At 46.8% G+C, this 22,515-nt stretch overlaps 1 protein-coding gene across 1 annotated transcript in view; it reads right to left on the bottom strand.

The window, feature by feature from the left end:
- Window positions 1–22,515, bottom strand: part of FAM98B (family with sequence similarity 98 member B) — a 308,354-nt gene that overhangs the window by 207,549 nt on the left and 78,290 nt on the right. Inside the window, exon 4 of the mRNA XM_069638554.1 lies at window positions 7,887–8,059. Within this exon, the coding sequence (XP_069494655.1) occupies window positions 7,887–8,059 (173 nt within the window). The remainder of the gene's footprint in view (window positions 1–7,886; window positions 8,060–22,515) is intronic.

The raw sequence follows: 22,515 nt of genomic DNA, 5'->3' as shown, positions 1-22,515 counted from the left end.
AAGAGAGTGCGCTCTAAGGGTGTCCACAAAGGATGCAGACACAAGGGTGCCATTTTGGTTGGTAAAAACCTACTATCAAAAATAAACCCTCACTATCCCCATCTTCTAAGAGGGGTTTCCCTGCCTCAAACTTATACTAAAGGATCTGTCAGAATGTCAGTCGAAATCAAACTCCACCATCCTGTGTCACAACCTACTGCTATCCCTTACACTACAACTCCCTTCTCCAGGTATTTGGCTGGTATTCTCAGAAATGTTCTTTGGCAAAAGGATGCCAGGGTGTGAGGGGGTTGGCGGGATTTTGGGGGGTGGGGACTCCCTTCCCCTAGCTTGTGGTTCCAACAAACCTTAACTTTAGGAACCAGGAGAAGGACTCCCTTCTCCTGGTACTGGTCCAAACACTAGTTCACAACAAAGCCAAGGGTAATGACTCCCTTCCCCTAGCGTTTGAGTATCAAAAGGGCTTTCAGTTTCTTCACCAGGAGAATGTCTCCGTTCACCTGGTGTTTAAGTGTTCTTTTCCGTATCTCTCAACTTGAGGTTTCTTTTGCTCTCACCCCCCATTCTCGTGGAATTAGCAAAGCCACAAATCCTTCCTGGGGCCTCAGTGGACTGTTTCCTGCCACTGCAACAAGGATACTTTCCCCGGATGCTCGATGCACTTGTGCCGGGGTCCCAGACCCTTCTCTGGTGGTCTGTGGGCTTGTTGATGCCACTGCAATGAAGAAGTTAACCTCAGATGTCTGGTCCACCCTGAATGTTACTACTGGGCTGGCAGAAAGACGCTTGAGCCTGCCTCTCTTCCACTGCTGCGTCCCCTTTGGTTCTCTTGTACCTCCCCCCCTGCCCCCCCGTTACCTTCTTTGGGACTTCAGTACGCCACCAGGGCTTCCTGGGACTGGGGTGCATCCCTATGGGCTTCCGTCCTCTGCTTCCGCACCACCACACTTTTAATGGACTGCTTGGCTCTCTTCCTGCTCCATGTTTGGGCCCGCTCCAGCTGGACCCTCTGAGAACTCCCTCTGCGATTCGCCAGCATCCTCCACTATTCGGCATCCCTGGTCAGCAAACAGGATTTGAAACTTCCGCTCCGGATGGTTTCCACACCTGCTGCCTCTCCCGACTGTGCTTGACAAAATCTTCAGTCCTTCTCGTATTACTTATATATTGTTGCTAGTCCCTCTGCAGCAAATTGTCAAAGTCCTTGGTTGTTCTTGATGGGTTGATCTTCATGCCTCCTCAGGGCCATTGCGTACCAGTACTAGCACAGTCAGTAATCTCCATGTCTTCTGTGCTCTTCTTCTTCCTCCTGGTGCTTTGTTTTGGTGGTTTCTCTTACACTACAGAAATACATGGGTCTACTCTCAAGGAAGTGGGGTTTAGGGAAGGTTGGGGTACGATGTTGGCTAAAGGGCTCTAGCCTAGGTAACCACCCTTATCCCCAAAGGGGGAATCCCTCCCCCATGAGGTCCTCCCGCATTAAAACACCCCTCTAGGGGGACTAATGGGTAGTGGCCACACCACCCTAGCCTCATGGGAAAGGGCTCCCCCTTGAGGAGAAGTGATGATGCCTGGTGAATCGTCCCAGCGTGCAAGAGAAAAACAGAGGCAGATACATTGTTGCCTGTGAGAAGCTGGAGAAGGAACCAAGATGTGGTGGAATGCAAAGAGGTTTGAAGACTGCCTGCTCAAAAGCTACTGGCAAGGCACAACCACAGCCTCAAGTGAGTGTCGACTTGGCAAGGAGTGGAGTAACAAGCTTGGGTGGGTTTAGGTTCAGTACCTTGAGAAAGGGTTGTGAATCAGAACCCCACCCAAGCACCTACAACCCCTTCGGACATACCTTATCATAGAGTTTGGAACCCATTTAAAAAAAGACTCAAGCTCCAACAAGAATGCCCAAGACACCTCAGCAAAGATCACCGAACAGTGTCTAAACAAGAGAGGCTACTTGCCCACCAGTGCATTTATCGGGGGCAATCTGTGCCAAAGACTGAGTGGCACCAGGGGGAGACACAGGTACTATTTGTATCAAGACACCTATTAGGCAATGGGAGGACTGCCAGAAAGACTTATCACTTGGGTTATTCTAGCTTGTTTATAGCCATGCCTGAAAGGAAAAGTTCCCTTCTATTTTATTCTCAACCCCAGTTACTGTAAATTTTAAACAAAGACCTAACCTCTAAATCCAAATTCATGTGTCTGGAGATGTTTTCACAATGTCTTCGTTGACAGCAGACTCTTGCAACCGGTGCAATTAATGGAGCGGAGGCTTGACTTGCAGACCAGCTTGCATAACTGTCTGCGGGGGTAACATTAACCCATCTGCAACTTGCATGCTGCAGTGCAAGTCCCTAACAATCAGCCACAATTTTAACTACAGCAAAACAAATCCAAGATGGCAGCCACTCCTATGAAGGCCTCACAGACCAGTGCTGTAGGGCGCAACTCAAGCAGGTTAAGCTGGGGCTTTGGTCATTTCTTCAGAAGCTGGCCAATTAGGAAGCCTGCTTGTGATGAATCCCCCATCTGAAAGGAATAAAGAAATTACTAAATCAATGGAAAATCGATTTGATTATTAAAGGGGCAAGCAGTCAGAAGACATGTGGTAGGTGACTGAGCTAAATAGTTATGTCTGAGTGGTGAGGACAAGAGAACCAGAATGAAAGCAGAGATAACAGGAGAGCACAAGGAGCTGACAGAATGAGAATAGGAGTGGAGAGGAGGAGAGAACATCAGTGCGAAAAGTAGGTGATATAAGGTAAAGGAAGAACCTTTAAAAGTTGGAAAAAAACACAAAGCATTGGTCTAAGGAGACAGAGCACAGTAGAGAAAGGTGCATCAGAGATATGGACTATCTAGATACAGAATAACAATAAAGAGGTGACTGAGAATAGAAGAAACAAAGAGAAGAAAGTATACTGGAAAAGCAGTAAGGAGAGCAGCGAAAGGAGCCAGACTAACGCATGGCTTAATGTTGAGGAGGAAACTAGGTGGGAATCAGACAGAAGGAATGAATAAGACCACCAGTGTGGAGGAGGAAAAGCGGACAAGAAGAGAAAAGAAGGTAGTAGAGAGGGTTAACCCGAAGCAGGCATTATGGAGAGACTATAGGCTTGGTGGAGCAGGTTGTGCCCAGAAGATCTCTGGATACCAGCAAGGTGTGAGCCCAATAGCCCCTAGACCCGACATAACCTGCTGAGACTTCTAACGTTTAACAGTCCACAGTAACAAAGAAGAGATGCAGACAAGCTACAACCTGGCAAGAAAGATATAGAATCCAAGAAAGAAGTGTAGGGTGCTCCAATCCCCAGACACTTAGTCACTGCTTCCCATCAGGAAGGCCAAGCCTTGGGGGAAGAGAGAAGAGTGCACGACCACAGTCCGATGAGGAATTCGGATTTGCATTCTGTTGAAGCCTCACCCTTTGACCTCGGTCCTCCCTCAACCCTTAGTTTTCAATTATCCTAATAAACCCTTGTATTGGAGTCGTCCATTCATTTCTCAGCCTGTGACACCACCTAGTGCCAATATCAGCAGAAGCACAAACAGATTGGTGGAGGGATCACAAGCCTGTATAGAAAGGGAAGAGCGATTTTCGGAAATTCTCCAGACCTAGTGGCAGAGTTTGATGCTAGTAGAAGGATGCAAGGAAGCCTGCTGCGTTCAAAGGAAGCAAAGCATGTTTCTTATGTGAAAAGCGACCCTAACAACACCTCAGCCAAATCCTTAGATAATGCTTTAGCTACTCTACAGTTCACACAAGACATCACTAGTCCCACCCATACTAAAGGACACACCCTTGACTGGATAGCACACCACAATTGTCACCTCACCATCAAATCTAACTCCCCACTTCTGTGGACAGACCACCACACCATTCTCTTTGACCTGCTCACTACTAAGGCCACCCTCCCCAGCCAGAGCCTCGCCTCCCCCTGGCATTCACAAGGAGCTCCCGCCTGCTTACCAAAGAAAGGCTCCTGCACCACCTATCAGTGTCTGCACTCATGCACCCCTTCTCCAATGACCCATAGTCTCTAGCACACACATTTAACAGCATCATTACCCAGCCTGTAGATTCCATCGCCCCTCTCACTTCAAGGAAAGCCAAACGTACTAAGCATACTAACGCCTGGTACACCCCTGAACTCCTGGCACTACGCACTAGGAAAAGAGAAGCTCTCTCCATCTGGAAAGCCAAACCGAGTGATGCCACAAAACTAGAATAGTTTAGTTTAGTTTATTATTTATATAGTGCACCGTTAGACCCTAGGGCATCCACGCGCTTGGATATGATTACATAGTAGTACTAAGTGTTACAGTTACAGTTTTGGTAAGAGTGGGTAAGCATTACAAGAGTGAGTATACAATACATGTGTTGCGGTCATTGTGAAAGCAAGTTGCTGATAGAATACATATTATAAGATGAGAAAGACAGTTACTGATAATATGTACATCGTCACTCAAGTATGAATTTTAGTTCAGTTATTTAAACAGTACACTAGTTAGTGATACGTTTGTGCACATTTGAAAATAAACCGGATATACGGTCTATACAAATGAGTTTTCTTAGCTCTAGGATTTAAACTTCTTTGGCCAGGAGCCAGGTTTTGGCGCCGTCTCTAAAGCGATGGAAGTACGGTTCGACTCTCATGTCGTTTGGTAATGAGTTCCAGAGTTTTGCGGCAAGCACTGCGAAGCTTGTGCGCCTGCTTTTTGGAGCTTGGGATATCTAGGGATATCTAGGCAGTGAGTTTGGGCTGATCTGGTTAGGCGGGATGGTGTGTGGAGCGTGAGGTTGTCAGAGGTATTTGGGAGCTTGGTTGGATAAGCATTTGTGTGTGAGTGAGTGTTTTATATTCGATTCTCTGAGGTATGGAGAGCCAGTGACAGTCGCGTCTGGTAGCAGAGATGTGCTTGTGTTTGGGAATGTTCATGGCTGCTCTTAGCGCATTGTTTTGTATAACTTGCAGCTTGTTGATGTTCTTTTGACTGGTGCCCAGGTAGAGAGCGTTGCAATAGTCAACTTTGGAGAGTATTAACACTGACTAGTGTAGTGCAGTTGGGAGTAGAGAGGTAGGGTCTGCTGGCATTGATGAGGTTGCATGTGTATGCGGTGGAGGATGAGATAGCGTTGATCAGTCTTGTTAGAGTGAGGGAAGAGTCAAGGTATATGCCAAGGGTTTTGACACTGTTGGAGAAAGGGATTTTGTTGCCGTCAATGGTGAATGACTGAAAGAGTTTGTCGAGTTTGTTAAGTCTGGCTTGGGAGCCTAAGAGAAGGAGCTCATATAGCCAAAGAATACAAAATGGCCATCATCAAAGCCAAAGCCACCTCCTTCGACACAAGAATAGTTACCGCTAAGTCCGACACCAAAAAGATACTTTCCATATTCAGGGACCTATAATCCCCTCCAGCCCCCCACAATCCTTCGCCAAAGATGAAGCCTGGTGCACCAGCAACCAATAGGCCATGCTGGGCAAACTCAATGCCCTTCAAACCACAAAACCCCACAAACCTCAAAGGGACTGAATCTCCCTCCTCCTTTCAGGACATCACTGAAAAGGAAGTCATTGATCTTATGAATTCCATTAAACCATCCAACTGCAAAGGGGACATCTACCCTGCGCATCTTAAAGAATGCGCACCTACTCTTGCTCCCTTTCTCATTGCATTCATCAATGCCTCCTTTGCCACTGGGCATGTTCCAACCAGCCTCAAGGAAGCTTGGGTACGCCCTCTCCTAAAGAAACCCTTGCTTGGCCCAACCAACCCAGGGAATTGCAGGCCCATCTTTACAAAAGGTCTTGGACAAAGCAGCATATCTCCGAGTACAAAAGTTCCTAGAAGCTAATAAACTTCTCTGTCTCCACCAGTCTGGCTTCCACCCAGGTAAGGGGACCGAAAAAGCCCCGCTAAACCTTAAGAATCAAATGGATGACAGACTAGGGCAAACCAGCCCTCCTCCTCCGCCTAGACCTGTCGGCAACGTTTGACCTCGGGACCATGACACCCTTTGCCATCACTTATCCTCTGCTGCTAACTTCTCCCCCAATGCCACAGCATGGATCACCTCATTCCTCAAAGAGAGCCATGAAAGTCTTCTCCGACCAAGCCTGCGCACACCCCAACATCATCAAATGCGGTGTCCCGCAGGGCTCCTGCATTTTCCATACCCTGTACAACATGTTCACCAGGCCATTATTCCACATACTTACTCCCTACGCAACACACACAAATTACACAGACGACACGCAGGTACTCCTCCCACTCTCAGGAGACTACAAATCTGATACTAAAACCCTCAACTCAATCTACGCCACATGCAAACATGGATGGCGGCTAACTGGCTTTGTCTAAATGGGGAAAAAACTGAACTTCTAATTGGTTCCCCAGAAACCCCAAGTAAACTTAATGAAACATATAACACCTTCACCATCGACAATGTTCAACTCTGTCTCCCAAACCGTTAAAACACTAGGTGTCTATTTGGACTCCAACCTATCCATGTCAAGACAGGTCAACGCCATAGCTTCCGCAGCAGCCTACCACTCCAAACTACTCACTGCCGCCAGACCCTTCCTCTCTCAGCAAAACTGCTTAACCATAGCCAGAGCCATAATCTGATCCCAGCTTGATTACTTAATGCCCTCCTGGCCGGCACATCCACCAAAAACATTGAAAAACTCGAGGTTGTCCAAAACAATGCATCAGGGAGGCCATTGGCATCCCCAAAAGAAGCCATATAACAGCTGTCAGGAAACAAGCCCATTGGTTCCCGGTTAAAGAAAGTGTCATCTTCAAAACCCTTGCCCTCACACACAAATGCCTGCACGACACAGTCCCCTTGTATCTCTCTCAGAGTCTCCAGACCACACACCGCCAAACCCACCAGAACCCTATACACCAACAGAATCACAGTACCCAAGGTCATTGAACACGCACCAGAGGCGCAACCTTCCCATTTATTGAGGCCTCCCACTGGAATGCTCTACCATCTCACCTTAGAGGAATTACTTCGCACCTAGCCTTCCGCAAAGAGATCAAGACCATGCTCTCTGCATGAACCTTCTGCCGATGACAGGGTACTGTCCACTCACAGTATCCACTAATAATGCAAGTAACTAAAAGAAATTATTGTATTGTCTGCACCATAACACTACGCTCTCTGTAACCAGTAGCAACCTTTGTGTGCCATGTAGCTAAGCTATTTCATTGGACCAGCACCTCGATGCCTCTGGGCTGCTAGTGCGCTCTATAAATAAAAAAATAAAATTAATTTTAAAAAAGCGTTGACTGCAGTTACTGCTCACCAGCCCCACCAATCTCCCATTTTGCCCAACTCCTCTCCCACCAGCACCACAGCCAATATTCTACCCATAATTTGTACAGGGCTGCCTCAGTCTCCTTCCCAATTAAAATTGCTCCTGCTGTCAGACTCCAACATAGATTTTATGGGGTAATGAAGTGCCAAACAGTTGCACGTTGCTTATTCAGTTCCAACCCCACACATTTCTCCCCTCACCCGCAGGCTTTTCAGTTCCAGACCTGAATTTGGGAAATGGTGGGGTGGCATTTGGGGTATTAGGGGGGGTCGGGGGGGGGGGGGGGGGCCGAAGAGGAGGGAGGAGTGTTAGAAAATGTCCTGGTGAGTGGGTATACATACTCAGTTTTTACCGCTTGTGTGTAAATGGCCACACAGCAGAGGGGACAGTTATTGGCGTAACAGTGGGAGAAGTGGAGTGCTTAACGGAAGTCTACAAACAACAATATATAACCCGACAATCTCCCAAAGAAACTACCAAATCCCCAGCTGAACCTGTTTGAGTTGCGCCTTAAAACCATCATACTCACTACACACATGCGGTCAGGCATCACGTACCTTTGTCTCCACTTTGGCAAGTAAAGACTGCATATCTGCAGAAGCATCTTTGGGCAACCCTAGAATGTCTGAAATAGCTTGGGCTTCGAGAAGTGCTGTGTTACTTTTCGGGGTGTCTGCCGGTCGTTTGTTCTTTGAAATCTGTAGCGCCTGGAGCTCTGTACTTAGAAACACTGTTGAGAGAAAAAGTGATTTGAAATCGGCAAAAAGTGAACACAAGGTGGAAACACACAGGCATCAACATTAAATACATGGAAACATAACAGACTACTGTCTTGCATTTTGGTACTCGCTGTGGGTAAAAGGCATTAAAAACACTAATTGTAGTCCTACCCCAGCGTACAGAAGCCTGTGAACACTGTGTGGACTAAATAACGCCAAACCGCAGAACTAATAACGTTGCAGTATTCCATTAAAACAGCCTGAACTACAGGTCCACATTCCATGCAGTAGAGTGGCACATCTGTCAAACCTCCCAAGAAGCAAAAAGTCCACTTTAACTCTTTCCGTTCAGCTACACCTACACACAGGTCACCCTTTCCTCTCCCATGCTCAGATGTTGAGCTGCATAGAACGCGTATCCCCACATTTACTACTGAAGGACGCACCTCCAGATAATTCAGTAGCAGAACATAGTCTAATGGAAACTGCCATTTTGGCTAAAGATGTTTTTTTGCGCTATTTTACGTTTGTTCTTTTTATCTGCCCGCCCATTTGTGCTTTTGTTTTATGTTTTTCCTTGCCTTCAACTCGGGACCCCCTACTTCTCACCCTTACATTTGATTCACATTCACCTTTATGTCCCCTTTGTTTTTTGTAGTCTTGTTTTGGTTCCCTGGTCTTTTACCCCCAACCTTTCCTTCGTCACAATCTGATGTTCTCACAGCTAGTTTATTTTGTCATTTATAGAGCACACAAAAGCCAAGAGGCATCGAAGCACTGTTACAGATACCAGTTACATGTAGCCCGAGGGCACTTGGAGGAGATAAGCATACAGATTAGAGTTGCAATTTAGGAATATGCAGAAGACCATTACATGAGGTCGAGTGTTACAGGAGACAGTGAAGAGGGAGATCACTGGGGCATACACAGTTAAGTAAACAGCCAGGTTTTAAGTGTTTTGCAGAAAGCCCAGTACGATTCTTCCACTCTTAGCGCATGTGGTAGGGAGTTCTAGCATTTGGCTGCAATCGAGGAAAAGCTGGAACCTCCAGCTTTGGATCGTTCGACTCTGGGCTGGACTAACCAGTGAGAGTACATAGTTATTGTAGGCCCGGAGGAGGTGTTTTGGTGATTTTCTGGGACATGTACAGAGGGGCGGCTCTAGAGTTGCATTTGTGTGTGATGGAGAGGGTCTTGAACATAATTCTTTCTTGGAATGGGAGCCAGTGAACGGCTCTCCGGGTGGCAGTAATATGTTCAGATTTAGAGATGTTTGGTGCAGTTCGTAGAGAGTTGTTTTGGATCGTCTGTAGTTTCTGGACTGTGTGCCGAGGTGCCAGTGAAAAGAGCATTGCAGTAGTCAAGCCTGGCGCCAACCACCTCCCGAGCAATAGTAAGGCAACTCTCAGTGGAGAGGAATGGTCTGGCGGCTTAATTTGGTAGTGTAGGCTGCTGAAGAGGAAATGGCATTTACTTGGCGAGTCAAGGATAGGGTAGCATTGAGGTAGACCCCCAGGGTTTTAACTGCAGGGGAGACTAATCAAAGTGCAGTCAATGTTTAAAGCTGCATACCTAGAATCAAGTTTTTTTTTTTTTAAACCGTTGAGGGTCCGACTATTAGGAGCTCAGTCTTTTCATGATTTAGGCATAGTCCCTACATTGCCATCCAAGGTTGGATGGTCGAATAGGCTTGCTGTCAGCGTCCTTCGGGTAGTTACTAGAGATGGGCAGAAGGATTTGCAGGTAGCCAACATAGTTGGTGTAGGCTATGCAGAGGGAGTCAAGGAGATCAAAGAGGGGCTTCGTAAATGGGTTATAGAGTGGGTGGGACGCAGGATCCTTTAGGTACTCCATATTTGATTGGTACGAGGGGAGCCCTTGTGGTGACAGCAAAGACTCATTACTCTGCAATCTAAGAAGGAAGAAGCCATGTTGTGGCTTCTTGAGGGAAGGGATCTGCAGTGGTCAGATGGTAGTAGAGTATTTTATGGTCGACCAGGTCGAAGGCAGCAGATAGGTCCAGAAGGAGGAGTAGGGCTGGCTTCCCTTCGTCCCTGATCTCATCAATTTGGTTTTTGAGGTCTAAGGGAGCCGACTCTGTGCCATGGCCTGGACTTGCAGATACCTAGGATCTGGTTCGATTGTAGGCGATGTTGAATTTGGACAAATACACCGATATCTAAAATTTTGAGGAAAAAAGGGGGACAGTGGTGATCGGCCAGTAGTTGTTGCGGAGGGTGATGTCGAGAGTGGGTTTTTTGAATAACGGTGGAACCCAGCCTTCCTCGAGACTGGAGGACACTGCTCCAGCCTCAAGGGAGGCATTCATGAATGCTGTGATGAAGAGCGCTAGAGTTTCTGCACAGTCTTTGATGAGAGGGGCTGGCCAGATATCTCCTTTCCATCATGAGGGTTCGGCGCTCTTCAAGACAGGAAGGGTTTCTCATTCTGTGACTTTTCTAAAGCAAAACAGGGCGAAGCTGAGCCTATTGGGTGTAGGAGAGGTTGTGTGGACAGTGGTCAATTGGGATTGTTTCAGGGTCAGTCTTTTGCAAATAATGTTATTGTGGAGAGATTCCATTTATAAGATCATGGCGTTCTGAATGTTAGTACACCAAGCCTGGACTTTAAGGGCAGATGGTAGGGAGATGAGGGCATCCAATTCTTTAAGGAAAGTGATCAGTTCTCTGGTGTCAGATTTGGCATGAGCTATTCTCGTGTTGAATGCTGTAGCTTTGAAGTGGATGATAGCGTGTTAGTAGAGTTTAGCAGGCTTTGAGAATTCTACTCTTAGGGAGTCTGAAGTTGTTTCTATTTTTCCAGTTGGATTCCGCAATACGTTTGCTGAAGCAGAGTTCAAGGAGGTCTGGGGTGAACCAGGCATGAATATGTCCTACTGGTTTGCCTTTTTTTGGCAGGAGTGGGGCGATGGTATCGACCGCGGATTTAAGCCTAGTGATGTAGAGGTTCGAGAGGAGCGAGGTGCGGTAGACCCTCCTGAGTTGAAGAAATGTCAGAACAGGGTATTTGACCAATGTTCGTTCTCAGTAGAGGGGGCTCCCACACTTTTGTAACTTGGCAAAACTTGGGGTTTCACCCTAAATAACCCAGGGTAATCCAGAAGTGGACAACTTGCTCAACTGTGTCTTAGAGCGGTTCAGCTTCACCTCACTGATGAGGCCGACTAGGCGGAAACACTTGTCTGGATTGCCGATACGATTCTTGTTCAGAGTAGAGATTTGCCTAATTTTTCGGAGCTGGACTGCCTTTGTGGGTAGGACAAAAGACCGATATGCAATCGGATATTTCTCCTCTCTGAAGGGTACAGTGAGCTAAAACGTGGTTGTTACCCTCCTGAGTGGAGGAAATTCCATAGAAGAGAGTATTGAACCCATGTTCGATCTCAGTAGAGGGGCTCCCTCACTCTTTTGTAACTTTGCCCACTCCTCCAAATAATGGCTGCGTTTGCGTTTTCGATTTTTTTCAGCCATTGTTTCATTTAAGCAAAGAAATACAATAGGCAGACACTTTTACTATATAAAAACAGACAAATAGGAAAAAAACAAACCCGTACCCTTCCGACTAGCCACACAGCTCCATTAAGGTTTTTGTCAGCGATGCCAGCAAGGCAGTTTATTTTTATGTATTTATTTTTACATGTATAAAGGGCGCAAAACCCAAGGTGCTGGTTGCAGGGGACGAGGGAGGGGGGCGGGAGGGGAGCATGGGGAGGTGAATTGTCAAGGTTCAATGGAAAACAATAGTTTTTAATTGGTTTCTGAAATTGTTTTCTGAAAGGCAAGTACAAAGACTCAGACCATAGGTGGAGAGGAAGGTTATTCAATAGACCGGTGGCAATTACTGGAAAGCTAGAGCCTCCAGCTCTGGTATGTCTAAAGCATGGGGTGGCTAGTCTGTGGCTGAAGATAGGTCTTTTAAGTCTTGACGAGTTATTCTTGGAGATTCTCTGCACTAGGTAGGGAGGGGCAGAATTAGAGAGGCAGCGATGAGTGATAGAAAGGGCTTTAAAGTTGATCTGTTGTCTGACTGGTAACCAATGAACAGCTATTCTATGCATATCCAGTGCCACAGAAACATACAAATGCTTATTTTAATGTACAGGAATTACTAACTGCAAATAAGTAAAAAGAGTACATAAAGATATGGGGTTAAAAAATATTTTTCTCCCTAAAAATGAATTTTGCTTCCAACTGAAAAAGGGAGTGTGACAAATCCTGTGATGTCACTTCTCCCCAACAGGGAGACCCTTTCCATGAGACCAGGGATGTGAGGCCGCTACCCGATAGTCCCCCTGAGGGTGGAACTCAGCGGGAGGATCTCATGGGTAGGAATTCCCCCTCTGGGGTACAGGGAGGACATTGTGGGCAGATGCGCTTTTCCCAACAATCACACACCTCTTTTTGCACCCGCTTCCTGAACTTCCTCTAATCAAATATCCTCTCCTATGCATGTTTGTAAGATCAGTTAAAACCCCATTACTGCGACGAGGAAGAGCAGGGTTGACTCCAGTGAATGCTGTTATGAATCCAGTAAGATCACCACTAGAAACCTGCTGTGGGCTTCTTCTCCTGTGGCCAGCACTCTCAAAAACAGACACGCAACTTATAAGAGGCTTGCAGATGCGGAAGAGAAAGCAGACCGAACACTGAAGGACCGCCGCAAAGCCTAACATTAAGAGGAATCCGCCGCAGAGAACCAGTGAGTTGGCCGAGTGTGAATGGCGACCCCAGGGGCTCCGTACACAAAAGCGGTTACAAAAGAAATAATTTTGAAAACCGAACAATTGACAAATAAAAGCAAAACTTTTATTACTGAATGCTGAATAGTTGAAAACAAAAAGTTATGTGGCAAAGAAGAAAGTTCCCTCATAAAGGCACTACAAGAGTGGAACGTTTATAATCAGTACTATCCACAGCCAAGAGGCTACAGGTATACAATATAAAGAAAACCACTGGGAAAAGCTCATAGACAGCATTACCATCAGCCAATAAATTGTGAGAAATTCTTAATAAAGCAACCAAAGCATGAATCCCCTTTTCAGAGATATACTTGTATCTCACATTGCCAACAGCCAAGAAACTGACACCAAACTAAAAAGCTGGTGTGAAGAATACTGGACTCAAGATTACCACCAAGTTTTAATTTAGGTGTCGGAGTCATCTTCCTGGCAGGCGAGTATACCAGAAAAGGGCTTATAGTCGTTAGTCCTGACAGGAGAGTGGACCAGGAAAGAAGATGGTGGTTTGATATATTTGTGGCAGAAAGATATGTGGAAAGAACCTTTGTTGTACTAACAGAATTCATGTACTGTATCATTTGTTTGAGAAGCAATAGTATCACTGGGACATAGTTGCTTTTTGCTATCCTGACAAACAAGTTTTATTTCAAGATGAAGTATTGAGAAGGATTGAAGGGCTATTTTGACAAGAAGTCGTTTCTTTGAAGAAAAAAGGTACATGGTAACAGAACCATGGCATTTGGTTTTGAACATGTGTTTTGGTAAGAAAATCAATCATACTTTCAAGAGGCATATTGTGGAAGACATTGACTTATTACAAACTAGCTGTGGAGAAAAGGGCATTTGTGGTAACTCTAAGAGACAGTGGTTGAAAAAGACTTTTCTGTGTCCTTGAACAGAACTTCGTTGGACCAGAACTGTAATTTAAGTATTCCTGAATTGATCGAGGGGAAAGGGAATACAACCCTAGTCGCAAGGCGTGCTTTCAAGAACATTTGAGTTTGAATTACAAAACTGTTTTGTTGAACAAAAAGTCAGCCATATTTTCCTTGTCTAATTGTATTCATGTGTGAGGGGCACAGATATTTTGGACACTAGGTCAAGCTAGGCAGGGACCTCTCTATTAGGTTAGTGAAAGTTAGGCATTTATCAAAACCCCTTTTTATTTTGAATAAATGGCAAACATTGAGAATACTTTACCCTTGTGTATGTCTCGCATTTCTGACCCCTCACAATGCCTGTTGCAAAGTACTGGGACGAGGAGGAGGAGGTACAGAACCAGCATGAATCCTCATCAGAATTGGATTGAACTTTCTAGCTTTTGAATGCCCAGTGGCTTAAAGACGGAGGAAGGACTGACAGCTGTCAGACCCTCATTAGAGGCACTGCAAGCGAAGCACCCATACCGCAAACTGAGAAGCTGAAGCTGCTGACCAGGACGCACTTGGAGGAACTGTGGCACTCCTTTCTGGTCCGCCATGCACAAGCAGACCGAGAACAGAAAACAAAAGCCAGGCACAAGACCTTGCCAAAACATATGGCCGAGCAGGGATGTGCAGCCGGCTCTAGTGAAGTGTTGCAGAGCCACGGGAGGCAGCACGAAGAACGATGAACCCGAGAGAGAGGTCGGAAGCCTTGGGGAAGACCGAAACCGACAAAAAGGACCAAAAAGCCCCTACTGAAGGTACAGGGCTGCACGGGTCCACAGCGGAAACAAACCATTTTAAGAGGGCCTGGGACCCAGAACTAAAAATATATGAAAGTTTGAACCAAGTACTATACCTGGCAGGATAGTGAACCAGATATAGTAGAGGTCTAACAGAGCGAAAGGGAACGGGTCAGGGACCTGCAGCTGAATGAGGGGATTTCCTCAACTGTGCATCTTACTTGCGGCAGCACCTGGCAGGTCTGCCTAACTGAGCCACTGGAGGGGCTAATAAACAGTGTCTGAGTAAGGCCAGGGAAGGGAGACATTCCCCCTATTGTCAAATTTAGGCATGCTTTTTAAATTGTTGCATTTCCCATTTTGTACTATTTTAGTGCTCTTTTTTCCACAGTCAATTCCAGGTTTCTGTTAAATTGCCCTCTACCCCCTGCTACTAGGCCGGCTGGTGAGTTGTCTTGTGACTGTGCAGTATCTACTCCTGTCCCTTTACTCCCCTCTCTACCTTCCTCTATGGCTCTCTCCATCTTTCCCCATCTACTCTTTACTGCTATTCCATCACCAAGTCTGGAAGGACAAAGTTAAAAAAAAAAGATCTCCTTTCTTGTAATCCTGGTTTACTTATCGCAGACACCTATGTCAGCGCCACTTCCAGACAGATATTCTCTTTTCTGTCCCCTCTCCAGACCTATGGACTCCACGTCTGATCTCCACTTTCCTCCCTTTCTCTTACTCACCCATTAATGGTGCACTAGATTGGAAGATCACTTGGCTGGCTTCTTATCCGAGGTGCATCATTGATTTCCATCACAATGGCACTTTCATGGTGCAGGGGCCTCAACCCAATCTCCTCCTCTTTAACCGGCACCTGCCATCTCTCATCAACTTCCTTCCCGCTCCTGCTATCTCTCCTTCTCCATCGGCACCTCCTTCACGACCTCAGACAGGCATATCGCCCCCTGAACCCCTCCTCCGAAAACCTTGAAAGTTGGTGACTGGCTTCACTTAGCCACACTTAATGCTCTCTCCACTACCAAACATTCTTTCGATATCTGCCTCCTCCTTGGAGACTGACCTAGAAAGCCTTGCTCTCACTGAGACGTGGTTCAATGCCAGCTCAGTCACTGCTTTTGCCTTCTCTCCCCGATGGCTACAAGATGACCTCGAAGCCTCATCCCAACCATGCTGGCGGTGGAGTAGCCTTGATATTCCTTGAGTGGGTCCCTTCTTCCCTCATACCCACCCAACCCTACTCCTCCTTTGAAAGCCTGGTCTGCAAGCTGGGCATCTCTCCAACTTCCTTCGACCATTGCCACCCATCTACAGACTCCCTGCCCCCCATCTCCTCTTTCCTCTCAGAATGGGGCAATTTCTCCTCCTCTCTCCTTACTTCTACCTCCAAGCTCCTCCTCCTGGATGACTTCAACATCCACCTGAATTCTTCAATCTCAGCCTCCACTCTTTTCTGTGACCTCTGAACCTCTCAATCTCTCTACCTCCCTCTCTATTCTCCTCTCCAGTCCTACCCAACCTGCTGGACACACCCTCAATGCCTTCATCCATTGTGATCTTTTGCCCTCTACCCCGCTCTCCTGGTCTGACCACTCCCTCCTTCCCTCCCACCTGGGACCGCTCGGCCCTCTGACTGAACCTCCCCCAGCTCTGCCAGCCTTTTTTCAGACATCCGCCCGATGAAACGTGTGTCCGTTGCTGCCTCTGCTTCCACATTCACACCCCCTCCTCCCAATACCTACAATATTCTTGACCCTGTAATGGGGATCTGTCTTAAACCTGCCACCAAGCATAACACTTGGCACGACTCTGATCTAGCAGCCTTGAAACGCAAGTTTAGAGCTGCTGCACGGATGGGGCAGACCTCAAGCTCATCCTCTGATACACTGGCCTAACGCCTTCTCCAAAAACTGGCCTACTTCCTTCTCCAAAAGCAATATTGTCTCCCCATTCCGTCCAAGAAGAGGGCTCACATTCAGGCCCGCGTCTCTGGAGCTTCTAACAACACGGCTTAACTCTTTAAAATCTGCCAGGAACTAGCCAATCCATCTGCAGTCTCTACCTCACCTCTTCCCTCCCATGCCCTCTTCACTGCACTGGCCACTCGCTTCACTGCTAAAACTCAGGACATCCCGAGTTCTCCCTCTTCCTCCCTAAGCCCCTCCTCCTCCCCAAACCACCATTGCCCCCTTCTCTATCACATCGGACAAGGTCACCGAGCTGTCCGCTCTCTGAAGGTCTCTTCCAAATAGGTCTCCCCCTGTTCTTCCTGAACTATGAAGGACAATATCTGCTCTCTTGCCCCTGCTCTCGCTGATATTTGTAATCACTCTTGCCACTGGGTCCTTACCCTATTCCCTCAAGCACTCCCTTGTGCACCCCTGCCTGAAAAAGGCTTCCGCCCACCCCTTGTGTCTGGCTAATTACCGCCCGATCTCTTTCACTCCCTTCCTTGGGAAACTTCTGGAGAAGTTGGTCTTCCCCCAGCATACTCAACGTGTTGGGTGCCTGCACGACGACCAATCTGGATTACGAGCATCCATTGGCAGGGAAACTGCTCTCCTGAACACCCGTGAAGAATTGCTTGCATCCCTTGACTCCAAGTCCTCAGCTGTTCTCATTCTACTCGATCTCTCCTTTACTTTTGACACAGTCAACCACTCCCATCCTCATAAAACGGCTCCATGATACCCTTGGTATCTCGGAACAGGCACTGGACTGGCAGACCTCCCTCCTCACTGACCATCTCTCCCAGGTTATCCTGGGATCTTTCTCCTCACCTCTCTCTATCTCCACTTGTGGCATTCCCCAGGGCTCTATCCGTTCCCCTTGGCTCAGTAACACCTAGGTCACCCATCTTGCACACCTTATCTCCACCTTCTACCCACACTTCCAGTGTTATGTAGATGAAACCCAACTCTTATTCAGACTACCCTCTGCATCTCCGACTTCCTCCGTCATTCCCGATTGCCTGTCCTCCATCCAGTCTTGGTGATCTCTGCTTCAATGCCAGCAAGACCGAGATTCTTCCTATCAGGACTCCTGTTCCTTCTTTTCTCCTGTCACTATGGCCACCCTCGATGGGCTCTCCCACCCCTCTCTTTCTTCTGAAACCAGAAACGTGGGAGTTATCTTTACTCCTGGCTCTGTCATTCCTCACATCTTGGACCCTGCCAAGAAGGCCCATTTCCAACTCTACCTCTTGAGTGGCATCCTGCCATGCTTCACTTTTCCCCAGAAGTATGTCTCTGGAGCTCTGGTACTCTCCAGGATGGACTATTGAACAGCCTCTTCCTTAATCTACCTTCTTCTCTCCGCCCCCCCTCCAGCTAATCCAGAATAGGGCTGCACGACTGATCCTTGGTCTCAAGCCCAGAGACCGTATCTCTCCAGCCCCAAAATCTCTCCAATGGCTTCCGGCTGCTGCAAGGATCAAGATAAAATCCATCTGCATCATCCACAAGGCTGTCTGGGGCCAAGGGCCACGTTATCTGCAACTTGGCTCTCCACTGGTTAAACGCATCTCCAAGCAGAGAACCGACAGAAGATCTCTTTCCTAGGATGTCTACCTCCTTTGGAACAGCCTCCCTCTCCCTCTATGTCTTGAACTGGATTATCGCAAGTTCTGCAAGCTTCTCAAGACTCATTTTCTCCTCTTCCTTTCCCCTCTCCCTTCCGTGCTAGCTCCCCTCAGTCGCTGAGATTGGCGACCAGGTACCTTACGAGTCCTACAGGGTCCTGGTCTTCCGCCCAATGGCCTTCAGCATCAGCCACCTCCTGGCACTTGCCTTCGGGCCCTATACTGCCTTTGGAGCTGTATCAGGTTTGCACTTATTGGTCTGGGAGCTGGCCTCCCCTCCCTGGGCTGTCACCACCTTGGCACTTACCTGTTGTCTCTGCAATAGGCTGCCTTGCACTTCTCCCCTGCCCCCCACCCTCGCACTTAACACCCGCCTTTTTTCTCTTTCCCCTCCTTCTCTGCACTTACAAGTTCTGAATGTCACAAGGCCTACTTGGACCGCTGTTGTCTTGTTTTATTAATTGTCTCTATCCTGTCCTCTAGTATCATGATTGTTCCCTTGTTCCCCTCGCCTTCTTGCCTTGAGGCGCTTTGAAACATTATTCTAGCTGTATTAGCGCCTTATAAATGCCCAATAAAATAAATGTTTTAAAAAAGGTACATTTTACTCCTTTTCCCCTCAGTAAATGGCTTCTTCGTCGCAGTGGTTTTGTTTTCTTGGAGGGCATTCACTGTAGAATAATACATACAGCAATAGGGTATATACTGGCTCCTGATGGAGAGATTTAACCCCTTTCTTGATTTAGGTATGGGAGTGAGCCTTTCCTTTTTAACTCAAGGACAAAATCTGATTTGTCACAACGCCCATTTTAAAAAGGGTGAGTATCATTGCGCTCTTCCAGCAAAAGTATAAATCAAGACTATGGCGTTGTATAGATGTTCAGTAAGAGCGAAGAATGTCCAGCTCTAGGTTTGTTGGTTGAGGTGTTTGGAATTGTCTTTGCAGGTGGGATCAGATTTTCCAATGTTATTCAATGTAGAAAAGAGCCCTAATGCTGGATTACCAGGACAATATCTAACAGTGTGCTCTATAGACAAGTCAATACTTCAGGAAGACAAACATTCAATTAATTCCAGACTTTTGTGCACCGTTCCATCCAATTGTAGGCCTTGATCTTACCTGAGTGGGTCCTTGCTACCATCATACCCACTCAGGCCTATTCCTCTTTTGAATGTCTTGTCTGCAGGCTTGATGTCTCCCCTGGCCTCTCACTAACTCTGTATATGCATTCTACGATCAATCAGTGCACACCAATTTCGTTTCACAATACTTCAATGGCAGCAAGTAGATACTTCAAAAAAATAGATGGGAGCAGGGGAGGCATACCAGCCCTGACACAAAGCTGTAACACAAATAGCAATATAAGTGTCCAAACTGTGGACACTCCCCTCCCCTGCACAGCTTAATGCTGAATGAATCAGCCAAAGACTTTCTTCTTACATAAATTACAAAATGTGATATACAAACAATTCCAAATCAAACAGCATGTATTTGCACTCCTTAAACAATCTTTAAATCTTCTTTTTGTACAATGTTCTTTCACATGTTCAAATGTAAGCCCTTCATGCTCTACACGTTTTGGGGTAATGAAACCCTTCTTCAGGAGCAGACGTCTGCAGATTCAAAGCATATACGAGGTCCAGTTTCTAGATAATCCAATTTTACAATAATGGACAGAATGTAACATCCATCACCATTTTACCTAGTCCCCATTCCACCGGGTTTACAAAATACATATTCATGTGCATTAGTCTACTTCGTCCACCTGTTTACAGGATATACCCCTGGCTTCCCTAAAAGTTCATCACTTCTGATTTGCAGACTTGTACACCGTCATCATTCATTAATGTCCCTAGTGCATATGTAAAACTGTGGTACCCTTAAACATTGGTGACACTAGTGTAATGGTTGCAAATGATCAACGCAACACGCGATCACCCCAAAAGGTGATATTTCGATAAGTTCCTCAATGCCTACATTACTGCTTCAAATACAATTATTACACCAGTATTTCTTGTCAGGGAAACCCAACTACAATATTAGACACCTAGTTGGAGTACAGACTGTTATATTAAAGTACCATTCCCATGTATGCAACTAAGAGATTCACAAGAGAAGCTTACTTACTTTCTCAGGATAGAGTAGCCCATAAATTCCAATCCTAGGTATGTGTGCTGTTCTTCCTTCACGCTTAAACGTGTACACAGCTTTTCTGCAGGCCTGATGTGGAAACTGTAAAGAACTCATGGTGGCAACAGTAAAGACACACACAAGTGATCACAGTTCAAGGGTGTTTATTAAACTGTGTAAATGCTTGAGAAAAACGGCTCTAATCTATACCTATATCTAAGATGGTAGCAAGCTACGACCATCAAATAATAATAAGGCAGTCCTAGTGGCGTCTTGTTAAATAAAGAAGGCCTATACTAAAAAAATAAACTATTGCCGATCCTTACACTAACTTACAAAAGAGTGCGAGATAACGTTTAGAAAAGAAAAACGTGTTCACAAATATGTCAGGCTATTATAGCCGGGGTCTCCCTTCCCTACGTTTTTAGCACGGCACAAGGCAGGACTCTTGAGCACAGCACACTCCTGGGCTTCTCCGGCACGAGGCTATCGTTCTTCTCAGCGATATCAAGATCCTCGGTGGTCAAGTTTATTTCACACAAGTATCTTGCCCCAAGAGCCTGATGTATCAAAATATCAGAAACAAATAGTTTATGTCAACAAATATAGGGATACAGTCCCTTTCAGCGATATCAGGACCTTCGGTGGTGAAGTCTCTTTCTGCAAAAGTCTCTTGCCTCTGAGGGCCTGATGGGCTCAAAAATAAAGTTCCTTTCTATATGCACGTTGGGTGATGACTTCACGCTAGGATCCCCCCTCTTCGGGGCTCAGAATCTTCTGCAAGTTTAGCCTTCCTCCGTCGGGTTAACTATGGCCTTTTCTCAGATTCTTTCACTTATCGTATTCACGAGTTTCAATGTATTTTTAAACTAAGTCTAATTGCGGACATCCCTCATCCGGGTTCACTCTTGACACCACAATGTTAACTGGGCTATTGCACCTCACCGCGTTCAGCGGGCATCCCTCAGCCGGGTTCACATTTGCCACTGGTACAGTTAGTCTTGCTTTATACAATGCGGGATTCATTCCTCTTGCTTTCCTCTGGGTTACCGGTCAAAGACTTGAGTGTACAAGGGGTTTTTACTCGACCCTTGTATGACCACTATGACCACACACGTCGGCCCTCCTAGGGCTTTCTGACATCGGTAGTTTCAACAAAAAGGGGACCGATCAGTCTTAAGAATGAGCGCCCATGTGGCGCCGTACCACTCTGGACCTGGTCTCCCCTTGGGTTTTCGAACAGTTCTCCAGCACACCAAGTCTTTTGTTCATTGACTCACATTACGTCGCCACTTGCGACCTTCGCTCAATTACAGTTCTTTTACTATCGGCTCTCCCTCCGACTCACTGGCTGTGATGAACCGCTTGGTTTTTCTCGTCTCTGGAAGCAAGGGCGGTACCACAGTAGAAAGCGTTCCTCCCTGACTTATCAGTGTAGGAGGGTTCTGTGCACTGTTGACACCTGGTACGCCACACGCTGGCTGTTCCCCGGCCTTGTAATTCCCTTCTTGGCAGCTTTGCGGGTCTCGGTCGATAAGGACAAGGGCACTTCCGTCCTGGACATCCTTTCGCTTCTTGCTGTCTTTCTCCTCCTCTTTAATTGCTGTATTGTAACAGCTGCCTCGTCGTACGGTCTGTCTCGCTCGAAGTGTGCTTTCGTGCTGTGCCTTTTAACCCTGCGGGGAAGGGAAAAGACCGTTAGGTGTGCGTGGTTATTGTCAATTGCCCGACTCTGCCTGACCCTTGTGTTGGTATATGTCCGGTAAACAGCTTGCGTGTTACTCCATTTTCTGTCACGATGTAGGAAAGTGTTCGTGTTGGGAAAGGGGCGGCTAGAACTTCTGCATATCCTACGGGCTAGGATGGGGAAAAGGTGTTATAGTTAAGGGGGTACCGCGTTTCGCCCGTCGGTGTCCCACTTCCACTCCCTGAGGACCCCTCATCCTGGTGATCCGCCCACACTGGTCCACCCCCAGGAACTGGATCCAATAGTGATGGCTGTGTCCTGGCCACCTGGATAACAGATCCCCAGGGACGAGTCAGGGAGACACCCTCAGGTTGCTCGCAAAACCCAGATGCATGTTTTTTACAATAAAGAGAAAGGGGTTCTGTCAACTCTCAATTATTCAGGCCGCTGGTATTACGCCGTTTAGAGTGCCCCATCCATTAACACAGTTAAGTCTAGCAGCGGGAGTCTTTCCCAGGCTTCTCGAGCATCTACATGTGTGTGCTGGCAGTGTTACCACCAGGTTCGGGTACCCACGTACCTCGTAATCCTTTTCAATCCATCTCCCGGATGGATCACATGGGATCCTCTGCTTC

The sequence above is a fragment of the Ambystoma mexicanum genome, chromosome 14, assembly GCF_040938575.1.
Source record: "Ambystoma mexicanum isolate Mex_15411 chromosome 14, UKY_AmexF1_1, whole genome shotgun sequence".
In the NCBI taxonomy this organism is placed as follows: domain Eukaryota; kingdom Metazoa; phylum Chordata; class Amphibia; order Caudata; family Ambystomatidae; genus Ambystoma; species Ambystoma mexicanum.
Note: the sequence above shows the minus strand (reverse complement) of the source record. Positions and strands in the feature narration are given on the sequence as shown.